Source organism: Misgurnus anguillicaudatus, chromosome 11 (assembly GCF_027580225.2).
Source record: "Misgurnus anguillicaudatus chromosome 11, ASM2758022v2, whole genome shotgun sequence".
NCBI lineage: Eukaryota > Metazoa > Chordata > Actinopteri > Cypriniformes > Cobitidae > Misgurnus > Misgurnus anguillicaudatus.
The window spans coordinates 35,862,181-35,877,182 of record NC_073347.2 but is presented as its reverse complement, the minus strand read 5'-3'; the positions used below and the strand labels follow the sequence as shown (position 1 = coordinate 35,877,182).

The 15,002-nt window shown below is 37.4% G+C and overlaps 1 protein-coding gene across 3 annotated transcripts in view; it reads right to left on the bottom strand.

Annotated features, from left to right (window-relative positions):
* Positions 1-15,002, bottom strand: part of LOC129416087 (zinc finger matrin-type protein 4) — a 117,986-nt gene that overhangs the window by 73,102 nt on the left and 29,882 nt on the right. For all 3 annotated transcript variants that reach the window (XM_055170331.2, XM_055170334.2, XM_055170332.2), the window contains exon 3: positions 11,933-12,025. In XM_055170331.2, coding sequence (XP_055026306.2) covers positions 11,933-12,025 — 93 coding nt within the window. The remainder of the gene's footprint in view (positions 1-11,932; positions 12,026-15,002) is intronic.

Sequence of the window (15,002 nt, the reverse complement as noted above, 5' to 3'; positions counted from 1 at the left end):
TATGGACAAAAAAACATGTCAAATTTGTATAATCAACAATCATCTTATATCCATGGGCATAGGAAGAAAAAAATGCCCCCTCCCATTATTTTTTCTCGGAGTAGATATTTCATATTCATTTCTTGTCTAATTCATTCCCAGGCTTTTATTTTTTTTAAGTTGCCCGCCAGCATTTTTTGTGATTTTCACAAAAGTTTCACAAAATGCCTTCCAGGAAAATTTTCTTCTAAAAATAAATAAACATAAAAATATCTCAAATAAAAAAAAGAATAGACCTTCTGCTTTCAAACAAACAAACAAAACGGGAAAAAACTTTCATCCTATCTTTATTTTTTTTTCTCTGTTTATAAACCTTTTAAATATGGGTATTTTCCTTGAAGCAAAAAGCTTAAATGATTGTTTTTTTTTGTAAAGTATTCACATTGAGGTGAAATGTGAACCCGATCTCACGTTGTTATCCTGTCACACAGGACCAGACAGTCTGTTTTATCCCAGCGCAGTGGTCTCAGACCTGTGGTGTCGTGTGTATGTGAGTGTGTTAGAAGACCACAGCGTCGGCTGTCACCTCCCTTCTGAAGTAAAGGGACAGAAAAGTTCAAACTTCATGGCCTAGTTCTGTGTCCCTGAGCTTGTGACCTGATTCTAACCAGCTGGCCACTGTTGTACTTCAACCGCTGTATGCAGGAGCGCCCGATCTGTTCACCACCCATTAGGTCTCATTTATCATGGAGGGGTTTTTCTGTACACACTGATCCACAAAAACTACATTTGCATTTAGTGTTATAGCTCTGGTTGACTTCATTAAATCTTTCGAAGTTCAGTGAACACTAATTTCAATGTGTTAGGAGATGTATTTCTGTTTATTATCTGTATTGTTATGGTACATTACTGCATATACATGAAAGTGATGAGCTTTCATTCATTCTTGTTATTTAGTTGAAAAACAATTTGGGAAATGTGCCTTGATTATAAAAAGAGCAAATACATAAATACTCAAAAATAAATTGAGAGTTCAGATTCAAAACCCTCTAAAGGCGCATTCACACGGGGCGTAAGCGTTAACGCTTGCAGGAAGGCTTGTCTGAAGAGTGGCCAACAGTGTCCGCAATCAACATGATCTCACAACGTTCCGTGGGATAGTCACGGAATTTTGTGCTCATTTTTCCGTGGCATTCTCACGGATCTTCGCATTTTTCCGTCGCCCTGCTACGGACTGTCTTTTTCCGTGGCATTCTCACTGATTGGTTACTCAACTGCTTTTTCCCATTTTCAAACCATTATCGCTCGGTTTAGGGTTAGATTTGGTGTTGTGTTAGTATGTCACTTTAACTATTGGTTTATACTATTTTTTCTGATTTATTCGTTTTTTATTTTCTAAACTTTAAACAATTGTCGCCTGGCATTGGGGTTAGAGTTATTGGTTAGGGATGTCATTTCATGTAAATCTAACCCTAAACCAAAGTGAAAATGGTAAGAAAATAGGACAAAACAGTTGAGTAACCAATCCGTGAGAATGCCATGGAAAAAGACAGTCCGTAGCAGGGTCACGGAAAAATGCGAGATCCGTGAGAATGCCACGGAAAAATGAGCACAAAATTCCGTGACTATGCCACGCAAATTCGTGAGATCAGGTTGTCCGCAATACATGCTCCGGTCTTTCATAAACGTAATTGGCCGGCTCTGCCTAGTTTATTTCCATAAGGCGATCTGATTGGCTGACGCACGCGTTGCCGCTTGAAAAGGTGAGAAATGTTCAACTTCTACCACGAGCAACGGCACTGATGCGGCGCGATGGATCCACAATTCAGTTCAGCAACGCATGACGTCACCCATTAAAAGTGAACGGGAAGCGTTAACGCTTATGCCCCGTGTGAATGCACCGTAAGTCCGTCTTACATGTTTTCTTGTAATTTTTTCTTTTTTTATCAGAATGTTCAGGTTCAATAATGGTAATATAAAGGTTATTATTCAGTTACTACCAGTCATTCGCGGGTTGATCCAAAATGAGCGGGTTCCTGCGGTCACCCGCGGTTACGAGTCATCCAAAAATATTTTTAATGATATTCGGGTCACGGTCGGTCGGGTCGTTTGAAATAAAGATGCCAGTTAACTATTTATACAATTTCTACTTTTAAAAAATGCAGGTCAAGGAGTGGGTCGGGTACACTATTTATTTTTAATTTTTTTTGTGGTTTGAGGGTTTTTGTGGACGGGTTAGTTGAAAACGTCGGTCGGTTTATACATTGACCCGCGCATCACTGGTAACTGCAATGCCTTATTTTCACAAATATCACTTTAGTTATTTCATGGTGTTTAAGGTCATTTTAGGTATTTAATAAGGATGCTTCGATCAGGATTTTTGCAGTCGATACCGAGTACCGATTTGTTGTCTTCATGATCAGCCGATACCGATTCTTCAAGCTCCTTCGTGACTGTAACTCTTAACATTTTTTCCAGATAAAGTAATACCATACATTTTTTCTTTGTTTTATTACTTAAAGTAATTTTAAAAAAGCCTTTAAAAAAAGCTTATGCCTGTTAAAAGTAATGAAAATAAAACACTTCACTGTATGAATTAAATATATACACTAATTCTTATAAAGTACAACAGATTTGAAGGGAAAGCATTTGATATACGTATAATATGTGCAAAGAGCATTCGGTCAATATCAGTATCTCATTTTGAAAGAGGTGGAGTTTGGCGGCTTTGCATCTGAGCTCTTAAATGTTAATGTAAAGGTTCAAAAATATGAAGATAATATTGCTTTGTTCTAACATCCTGCCTTAACGTTGTGTCTTCCTTCAAAATCATACACGGAGAAAACAAAATCAATTCACAAAATAAACCCATCAGGGCAGTATGGTTCCCAGCAGGGACTAAAATGTTGTGAATGTAAATGTATTATTATTATTATGCTATGTGCTAAAATCCTCCAGCTCTTCTGTGCTTTCTTGTTTTGCAGGCGTGCATTGAAGTCCTGGCAGCCTATCAATAGTTTTCAGGTCCACAGGCCCCTCACATGGATAACTTCAATGATAATCATCACAGAACCGTGGCAAACATTTAGTTTTGCATCTGTACAGAAGATATGTGAAGCATCATCCAAACACAAGGTTGTGAGGAAGACCAACAGCACAGTAAACCAAAGTAAAACCTGAAATTGAATTTCTGCTCAACTGATTGTGAAATGTTTTTTTTTTTAACTCATTACCGATAACATTCATTGAAGAAGTCGAATGCATGTTTCATATTTCCTCACGGTTTACATTCAAATGTGCAATTTTTCCTTGCCAGTGACTTTCCTTCAACATAAAGATCTGTCTGCCTTCATTTGCATGACCTATTTTAAGATTAATAATAAGTGTGTTGTGTAAAAATGCGAATGCGTGTGCTGGTATGAATGTGTGTAAAGGTTCTGGCACAGTTCTGTTGTTAACAAAGAGCATTTCATTAAAAGTATGTTTATCGCTTTCCCCCTTTCATGTTGATACGTTAGAATGGGTGTGAAAACAAGCTAAAAATAAGAGCCGGAAGGAAAAGAATGAAGCGAACATTATTTCAGTCTGTTCAAAGCTCCATACAGAATATAGCTTTCGAAAAATGTAGAATGAAGGAGGGTTACCGTGTGCTGTTGTTATGCGCAAGGCAATGTTTACACGCTTTAACTCGTCTGCCCGACGGAGAGCAAGAAAATCAACTTGCTTTTTCTAATATCTCCAAGCACCTTTCTGACCTACTTACATCTTTTTGTTGTTTTCCTTTTAGCCCGTCTACGTTTGCTCGATGCTTTGAAGAGAAAACGTATGCTTCTTTAAACTGTCACGGTTCGACTTTCTAAAGTTGAGAAAATAAAGTTTAATGAAGCAACCGAGACCGACACCGCAGCTAATTCTCATAGTCGTCTCTGCACTATCAGAATAAATAGTCAAAAGTAGCCGTCACTGGGATGGCAGCCTTTCAGAAAGTACAACCTTTCCACCTAAAGAGGTCATAAAGGTAGCCAAGAGTGCATGTAAGTACCAAACGTAAACATATCTATACCTAAATAGTACACATTAGGACCTTTTAAAAGGGCACTGCCCTGTGACAGCTTGGGACCAATTTTTCTGACAGTGTGCTTAAGCATCGACTGAAATGTCTTTGTTCAGTCAAATCCATTCAGTTCTCTGTAATCTAAACAGCCAAATCACATTTGATTTTTACAATCCCACTCAAAAACTCATCCATACATGATTTTAGAGAAGCGTTTTAGATCTGAGCTTTTAACTGATGTGACTATAACAGCAACATCTACAGCAGCGTCTAAATAGATTTATTTATGTTCATATGTGGAATTCACAATGGATTAAATGGTGCATGAGAAAGTGGTTATGTACATTGCAAATGCATTATAGTAAAACATCATGCTGCCTTTTTTGTAATTATACAGGAAGCAGAAGCATAACTGACTTTTATAGTAGAAAAACAAACTTTGCAAGTCCATGGTGATCAAAAACTGTTGGGTTACAAACAATGTTGAAACATACAGACCAACCCTCCCGTTTTCCCGGGCTTCTTCTGCATTTTACCATTATATCCCGCTTAAATAATTTCCTGTATTACTCCCGTATTTTCAACCTTTCTATAAAAATTCCCACTGGCCGTATTTGATGTTTGCTACATTCACCTCCGGTAAAGCAGGGGGCAGTTTATCTTTAACATATCACTCAAACGACACCCGCCAATAGAGGGTATGCACTGATGTCACTTTTCCACGTGACCACGCCGGTGCACGCCCTGTTGAGTGGCAAACGATCAACAAAATGGCTGGTTTTCATAGCGGCTGCTGCGAAAATGGCAGTAAAACTGACTATACTTAGTTACATTAGTTACATTTTCCAAGCATCTGTGCTTTATTAGGGTGTTTGAATTAGGAAAAATGTTACTTTACTACATTCTAAAGCATTAAAATGTATTTAATTCCTTATTACATTAAAATTGTGTACTTTTACTTAAGTAAAAGTACTTAAAGGAATAGTCTACTCATTTTCAATATTAAAATATGTTATTACCTTAACTAAGAAGAGTTGATGCATCCCTCTATCGTCTGTGTGCGTGCGCGTGGGCGCTGGGGCGCGCTGCGACGCTTCGATGGCATTTGGCTTGGCCCCATTCATTCAATGGTGCCATTTGGAGATGGAGTTGGAGGTGGCCAGGCACATCAACGTTTTTCCTGTTTGGGACGAGTAGTTATACGAGCAAGTTTGGTGGGACAAAATAAAACGTAGTGCTTTTCTAAGCGGATTTAAAAGAGGAGCTATATTTTGTGGCGTGGTGGCACTTTTGGGAGTACTTCGACTCGCCTGAAAAGTCCGCTCCCCTTCTCACTCTCATAATGGGAGAGGGAGGGTGTTACTGCGCCGAGTCGAAGTGCTCCCAAAGGTGCTATTACGCCATAAAATATAGTTCCTCTTTTAAATCCGCTTAGAAAAGCGCTACGTTTTATTTTGTACCACCAAACTTGCTTGTATAACTACTCGTCTTAAATAGGAAAAACGTTGATGTGTTTGGTCACTTCTAACTTTATCTCCAAATGGTACCATTGAATGAATGAGGCCAAGCCAAATGCCATCGAAGCGTCGCAGCGCACTCCAGCGCCCACGTGCACGCACACAGACGACAGAGGGATGCACCAACAATTCTTAGTTAAGGTAATAACATATTTTAATATTGAAAATTAGTAGACTATTCCTTTAAGTAAAGTATGTTAATGTAGTTAAATATTAAATGTAAAACAAAAACATATTATTTATGAAATGTAATATAGTAAAAATTATGATAGTATGCTTTGGAATGTATGTTTTCCAAAGAAAAACACGGATAAAATACAAATACTTGAAAAAATACTTTTAAGTAGAAAGTAAAACCTCTGCTTGATAGTGACCCTAGCAACTAATCAACCCACCTGTGATCAGTGGACGTTAGCATGGACGATCAATTTACTTCTCCTTTCTGTGTTTTTTAGCAGTCTGTAAAACGATAGATCAGAATTCTTAAATCTGTTACAGTCTATCGCACAAAAGCTTTTTCCCCATTTAGAGGCGTTTTTCTCGTGTTTTCGCTGATATCACACTGTACACTCATTCTGCCGCTCTGTCTTTTGCCACTCAGTGGGCGTAACCGCAGTCACTTTCGCCGAAGGTGACATCACATGCTATACAACAACAACAAGAAGAATAGCGGTTGAATAAAAGCTTCCTGAGGGAGGGTGGTGATTTTACTGATATACCGGATATTGTGTGAATAAATGAATGAAAGATGAATCTGAATTCATCACCTACTTTGAACAAATGACAATGTGGGAGCCTGTGCTAATGATGATCAGGGCCCGTTTTCTTAAAGTTTCTTAGAATCCTCTAAGAGAGCCCCGAATTTAGCTTAAAACTTCTACATAGGAGTCTTTCATACAGTAATTCAGCACCAAACTGAGAGCAACTCTAAGCAATGAAAAGACAAAAACTTTATTTTAGGGAGGATGCGGGGCTGACCACATTGCTATGTATGACATAGGGCCCTATTTTAACGATCTGAAACGCAAGTGCGAAGCGCAAAGCGCAAGTGACTTTGTGGGCGGATCTTGGGCACTGTTGCTATTTTCCCGGCGGGAGAAATAACTCTTGCGCCAGGCGCAAATCAATAAGGGGTTGGTCTGAAGAAGGTTCATTATTCATAGGTGTGGTTTGGGCGTAACGTCATATAAATCAATCAGAACGCTATCCAACATTCCCTTTAAACGCAAGTGCGCAAGTTCCATGGCGGGTTGCTTTTATTATGACGGATTTACCAGGCGCACGCCAGGAGCGGTTCACAGCCGAGGAGACCGACGTTCTTGTAAGAGCAGTCAAAGACAGAGAAGTTGTTTTGTATGGGGATGGGAGAAATCAGCATCGGTTAAACAGGCGTGTGAGGAAATAGCCACAATTGTCTCATCAGCTGGCATCCCCAGGACGTTGCGCCAAGCGCTACAATGATGTCAGGAGATGGGGAATCCCAAGCTTGCCAGAATAAATCTGGCACTCCGTGTAAAGGGAGGTGAATCTGCCTCTACACACGACCTGACGCCAGCAGAGGACATCGCTGCGTCCACCCTCACCGCTGAAAGGGTTTGGGGGCTTTGAAATCGGACCCAAGAAATGCAATCAGTCCAACCCCAAAGTACACTTACAAATCAAGTTCATACACATTAAGGTTTCTTATGAAAACATTTTAATTATTATTTACATAAAATAAACGTAATACAGCCACACAACAAACTTATGAAAATATTTTAATCGTTATTTGCATGAGAATTTTTGAACGCAGCCACACAATAAATAAAAACTATCACCACAATGCTCACCACAATGATTTCCTTTATCTCATGTGTTAATATTTTTTTATTGTAACAATTTATGATTTGCAAAAATAACTGTTGCATCTGTGTAGATTAGATAAGCAAAGTGTGTGCGCGTTGTGCACGCTATACATTATGGTCAAGCATGCGCCCTTAAAATAGCATAATGAACCACGCGCAACGCGCCACTGACTTTAGACTAGTTTTTTTTTGGTCAGTGGTGCAATTGTTTTTGAAACTGCAAAATAGCATCAGGGTTGGTTTGCGCCGGAACCTTTTCCTTTTTTGTGCTGAACCGCCAGGGGAGCGCAAGTTCATTCCCTAGTTTGCCGACATGCGTCTGTGGAGGGAAAAACCCGCTGTGTCGTAGAATGTTTCTGAACAGGTTCACGCCCACTTTTGGGGAAAAACAAACTAGATTCCCCATTTACTTCCATACAAAATAGCGGAACAAAGCAACGTTCATACACATCCGGCAGGCGTAAATAACTTAAGAAATCACTCAGATTAAACATGTTGAGTCTGTCCACCCTGCCTGTCATAGAGCGTGAAAGATACATTAGCACATTTAATTTGGTCAATATAAAAACATGTCACTTTCATTCTCACAGCGTCAAATTTGTGTAATGAAAGAATTGACTTTTAAAAAACATAATTTAAATGACCTACATATTAATGCAGTTTTAAAGTCTTATTGTAGACTAAATAAAATACATTAATTTCATATTAATAATCTGATGTCTATCATAGGCTGAAGCGCGGAACGTCCGAGAGAAAATAAAGAGCGGAAATAAATTGATTTAAAATGAAAGATAACGCCCTCTGGCACTGACACTATGAACATTTTGTCCACTTGCTGTGTTGCTAAAGAAACTCTTAAAAGTCCTCATCCATACTCATTCAATTTTGGACCTTAAGACCTCTTTTAAGGGTTAAGATGCTGAATTACTTCTTTCTTTACTAGGATCTTTTCTTTAATTTTAAGGGGAAATGCCCAAATTTCTAGGTATTTTCTGAGAATTTTGTCACCAGAAACAACTCTTTGTGCTAAGATTTTTCATGAATACAGGCCCAGATTAAAAAGTTGAAGGTGCAGTGTAAACAAAGCCAAAGAGGAATGGAAGCTGCCAGAAGCACTTTATTGCCCAAAGGTTGCTCTTTTATAGCTCATTAAGCTTTATTGAATTTTTGGTTGTTTAATGGAAATATTGACTTTGGAGGATACCGAATATAAGATAAAGCAAATGATCTCATTTAGGAATTTAAAGCATACCGCATATTTTATCTGATCAGAAATGTTTTTGAAATCTCTGAGTTTCCCTTTTGGCACAAATGAGAACCGTTTGATTTCTTCTAATGCTCTCCTACAAAATGTCAGTCTGAGACGAAGAAAAATTGATGTATTAAAGATATTTCAGTGTGTCCTGTCAATGCCGACTGCCATAGGAGAGAAGAATCACACCGTTTCTCCAGGACTGATTTCAGACAGATAACAGAGTAAAGATCTAGCTCAATACATCTATTTCTGACACATAATCCTGAAATTACTTTTAGGGAAAATGAATAAAAAGTTTAGCAGGGAAACAGGTTTTAAAGTTTCACTTCATTGGTTTCTCTAGTATGGCTTGTACTTCATTTGTGAAATTTGATGAATGGCCTCCAGGCCTTCCTCCCCCCAGATGAGGAGTATAAAAAGTATCTGGTGCCATACAGAATTATTCATAAACAGCAAGACTAATGAGCTCTTCTGTACATAAACGCATGGACCATGATTCAAGCAAATTATAACTGGGGCGCTTCACAGAATACCTACAGTATTGATATCTGAATATTTCATAGTGTGATAAACCAACAACCGCACCCTTCAGAGACCAAAGAAGCAATTACAGGCACTAAATAACAAGCCAAAAGCGCCTGAAGTCAAGACTAGCAGTGTTTTGTGTGTCAATATGTCAAATCTTTAATCATTAGTATGCAACACACTTTTCACTGTGTTCTATTTCTAGCCTCACAAAGTTGTCTTTCCACTTCCAAAATAGCCGGTTTTAATCACAGCTTAATTCAGAATGCATGAAGACATTAAAACTAAATGGTTGGTGTGCTGGTCATTTGCCTTTGGGGAATAAGAGAAACAAGAGACCATTATCTTTATCGCTCTATGGAGTGAATAAATGGACAAATCAAAGCTTAGCATCTGTAATCTTCACTGTCCTCATTTCAACACTTTACACACAAAAAAACTTTTGCTTTTTCTTGTCTGCTAAACTAGATGGCTAGACATATAAATGTGCACTGTAGCAATAAACAGACTTTATTTAAACCTATAAGCAGAGTTTTATTAAAGTAGCAATAAATAGAGGCAAATATGCAGTTATAATAATCTCAAAAAAGTATTTTGGCACTTAAGCCACATTCAAAATTGAACCTGGATTGCATCAAATTACAAAATTTCAGACTTGACAGAAAGGGTTTCATACACTGTCAGAAACACCACTATAGCTGAAGAGTTCATATAAATACCTTAATGGTACCAAATCTATACTCATCAAATGTGTAGAAATAGCACACTGTTTGAAAAGTTGTGCAATAGATAACAAAGTCCAATTTTGCGTGCATATGATACGCTGGTCCTTTCCGTTAACTTAACTTATTCCCCGCCATTGACTAGTTATTGCGTCAATTAAGAGAAAACATTTGCATGAAAAAACATGTTCCTGATGAGTTTTTATGGTAATCTGTAATACCGCGATTATCCACTAGATGGCTTTTACCCAATTTATAAAAAACTGAAGCATAAAAATGATTTATTAATTTTACACTCCGTGTATGTTTTGATAATCGTTCTGAATCTGATCTCTAACAAAATTCCTTAACAAAAATGCAATTATTTCCCCTTTATGCTAAAAATTTTGTATTTTTAAAGAAAAATACCCATATTTAAGAGTTAATATGCAGAGAAAAAAATAAAGATATGAAGAAACATTTTTTTTCTAGTTTTGTTTGATTATAGTTTGTTTGAAAGCAGAGGGTCTGTTCTTTCATTTGATATATTTGTTTGAAAACAAATTCTGAAAGGCATTTTGTGAAAATCACAAAAAATGCGGGCAGGCAACTTTTCAAAAAGAAAAAGCCTGGCAGGGAATGAGTTAATACCAAGGATCCTTTTGTGTCATTTTATGTTGCTTTTTAATTTTTTAATTTTTAAACTATTGTCGCTTGGGATTGATGTTAGATTTAGTTTGGGTGCCATTGTGAAGTTAGAATTAAAGTTTGGGTTTAGGATGTCTAAAATGTAACAGAAAGTTGTTCTAATCTCAATTCCAATCGACAATGGTAAAATAATTGAGAAACCAATACATAAAATGACACAAAAAGATGTGTGCACGCAAAATTGGACTCCAGCAAGTTATACACAAATTAGCATGGGTTGACATATCTGTACCTAAATGGTACATATTAGGACTATTTAAAGGGTACTGGCCCAGTGACAGGTTGGGATAATTTTTTGACCCTTTTTTTCTAACATTGTACTGTAAATCAGACATTGTATTTTGAGAAAAAAGCCACCAACATTCATTAGCACTTGCCATGGTTTGATATTTGCTTACTTAATGCATTCCATACATACAGCAGTTGAAGCCCAAGTGCCCAAATCTTTTTGTTGCCACTGTACATAATCTACATTTCTGTGACCCACATGCAATCATAGAACTAAATTCCAATTAAATGGGAACAATAAATATCATAAACACTATATTTTTATGTTTATATGCCATTGCAAAATTTTGGCCTTTGCACTTGCGCTATTCTGCACATTTTGTAGGTTTATATTGCACTTGTACATATTTGGTACATATTTTGTTTACCACTGTACTTGCTCATGTTGTACTCATTTGTTTACATTGTTGATATTATATTTTATGAGTATGTTTGTACTTCCGAGAGCTTAAATGGAACATTTCACAATACTTTTTTAAAATATAAAATAAATCTTTGGTGTCCCCAGAGTACGTACGTGAAGTTATAGCTCAAAAAAACATATAGATAATTTATTATAACCTGTTAAAATTGTCATTTTGTAGGTGTGAGCAAAAAATGTGCCATTTGGGGGTGTGACCTTTAAAATGCAAATGAGCTGATGAAATGCAAACACTGATCACCATAATGGTGGTTTGTTGTAATCGAAACTCAATTATTCTCTCTCTCTCTCTCTCTCTCTCTCTCTCTCTCTCTCTCTCTCTCTCTCTGCACTAAATGGCAATGCTGTGGTTTGACAGTTGCAGATTAAGGGGTGATAGTATTATAATAAGATCCCCTTTTGACATCACAAGGGGAACCAAATGTCAATTAGCCTACCTGTTTTTCACATGCTTGCAGAGAACAAAGCTAAATTGATAGAAGGTTGATAGAAGCACTGCGGACCCAATTATTGCACTTAACGTTGAAAAAGTCAGATTCTCATGATCTGTCCCCTTTAATTCTATTTTATTCTATGCTATTCTATTAAAGACAAAATTGAGACATGTTGCAAGCTTTGTGTGCCGAGCATTGAAACATACCGGATTGTCTGGTCTTAGTCTTTTGGATGGTGGACCTCCATCTTCTGGGTGAAGCATGTAGAACAGACGCACTTTGTTGGCGTGTTTCTTGCTCTGTTGTGTATGAGAAAGAGTGAGAGTAGGATTAGCACATAATAGTGAGTTTGGGCTATTTAAATAGATCAAATACATCTGACACTAGTACATAAATATAATCTTTAACTTTGATAGGACCAGATGCATAAATCCGAATTAATAAAAATAAGTACTGAGTATGAAATACAAAGTTTTCTTTGTTCAAGGCTGTGCAGAGACAGAGCAACATTTGATGTTGGTTCCTTCAATCATTTCTTTATTGCCAGTGGCTTCTCATATTGGTTATTAACCAAATAAATCAATAACTGAACATGAAATATTGCATTGAGTTTAAATTATGGGGCTATTTGAGAATAAAGAGACATGAAAATAGTGTAGGAGACAACAGTCAAATATAGGTAGCATCCATTACACATAAATATCTGCAGAATGCCACAACTGACCAGCAAAAATAGTGCATACTAAACATTTAGCATACTAAGGCCTTCCTTTCCTATATATAAACATTTACAGTTGTCTTTACCTTTGCAAGCATTGGCATTTTTATTGTTTTTATCCTCTTTATCGTGTCATCAAATTGAATATTAATTCCCGGCTTCTGTTACTTCACCCAAACACTTTGATTATTTCATAGGAATCTGAGGAGTTGAACTTTGAAAAATGCATGTGACTGCTTAGCTTTCAAAACATTTACAGCTGCTCAGGCTTCAAATAGTCAAGGTGGGCCAAGAAGGCAAAGCCACAGTGACCTTTTCTTAAAAAAAAGCTGACATAAAAGACTGCTGTAACATTCGATGTAGTCCAGACAGTGATGCGAGTTCACAACAGTCAGTCACGCACTGAAATGCTCAGTCTTTTAAAGGCTCACTAGATCTTATTCTTGATTTTCATTCAGACACTTTTCATTTTGCACATCTTTTACTGCATAGCGATGAGCTCACTGACAGAGGATGCATTTTAAAACAAAGCTTTCAAAATCCAATAGAAAATTGCATTGTGATAAACTGCGATATCACATTTTCATTCTGTCTCTTTCAAATCAAGCAACACATTACGGAGTAAATTTTTAAATATGCCACAGCACAGGTTAAACTAAATCAAAGTTATATGGCAAAACCTATTGAGTTGTAAGAAGCTATTAACAAAATAACCGTGAGTCGAGTGCACCTGTAGCTCACTTGCTATAGCATTTTGTTAGCAGCACAAAGGTCATGGGTTCGATTCCATACTAAAAAAGCATAGATTAAATGCACCGTACATCACTTTTGGATGAAAGCGTATGAAAGCTAATGCCAAATAGTCGATTTTAATAAAAAGCTGCTTTAAAAAGTAGCTGTCTGTGTAAACAGCAAACACAGAAGCAGCATGAGCACAAACTTAAACCTGAACAGAATTTTAATACTCAGATATCCCCATGGGTTTAAGATGAATTGCATAAATTTGTAATCTGCAATAAAGCTTGATATTAAAAACAGGAATGTGAGCATCTGTGGGTATTAAAGCAGGTAATTAATACAAGTTTAGATTCGCGTTGGATTGATCTGAGCTCTGCCACGTCAGGAAACATCTCAGATTTAAAAAAAGCAGCCACACATCCAGACAGTGATGAGCCAGATATGATGGGAAGAGTGCATAGATAGAGAGAATGAAGCAGTCAGACTGGATTATATTGCTCCAGTAAAGAGCTTAGAAATGAGATGTGATGATACAAGCAGAATAAGTCAGACGTTAGACCAGACGCTGAGAGGAAGATTTAGCCTGGTAGAGATTTCTCAAGAGAACTAATGGTAGGGGTGAGCGGGGCACAAACTAAAGCGGGGTTAATTGTAACACGGCTACTTTACATATTTCTACAGGGCCGAACAATCTGTGCTTTTGGTCTTTTTCTTTTAATGTCAGAAGATCTCCTGTGAATTTATGAAAAGTTTTGATTAAGATATTGAATAAAGAGTGTTTTCCAGGCATGAAAGTGATTTTTTTATCTTATGTTTTTCTGAGTTGGGTGTGTAAGTCACCATATCCAACCTTATATTACAACCCCAAATCAGAAAAAGTTGGGACACTGTAGAAATTGTGAGTATAAAAGGAATGGAATAATTTACAAATCTCATCAACTTATATTTTATTCACAATAGAATATAGATAACATATCAAATGTAGAAAGTGAGACATTTTGAAATGTCATGCCAAATATTGGCTCATTTTGGATTTCATGAGAGCTACACATTCCAAAAAAAAGTTGGGACAGGTAGCAATCAGAGGCCTGAAAAGTTAAATGTACATATAAGGAACAGCTGGAGGAGGACCAATGTTTAGGAATAGGAATGTTGTCCCATTCTTGTCTAAAACAGGCTTCAAGTTGCTCAACTGTCTTAGGTCTTCTTTGTCGCATCTTCCTCTTTATGATGCGCCAAATGTTTTCTGTGGGTGACAGATCTGGACTGCAGGCTGGCCATTTCAGTACTCAGATCCTCTTGACGTTGTAATTGATGCAGTATTTGGTCTGGCATTGTCATGTTGGAAAATGCAAGGTCTTCCCTGAAAGAAACGATGTCAGAATGGGAGCATATGTTGCCCTAAAACTTGGAAAAACCTTTCAGCATTGATGGTGCCTTTCCAGATGTGTAAGCCGCCCATGACACACGTACTCATGCAACCCCAAACCATCAGAGATGCAGGCGTCTGAACTGAGCGCTAATAACAACTTGGGATGTCCTTGTTCTCTTTAGTCCAAATGAAATGGCGTCCCAGTTTTTCAAAAAGAACTTCAAATTTTGATTTGTTGGACCACAGAACAGTTTTCCACTTTGCCAAAGTTCATTTTAAATGAGCCTTGGCCCAGAGAAAACACCTGCGCTTCTGGGTCATGTTTAGATATGGCTTCTTGTTTGACCTATAGAGTTTTAGCTGACAACAACGAATGACACAGTGGATTGTGTTCACCGACAATTTTTTCTGGAAGTATTCCAGAGCCCATGTTATGATTTCCATTACA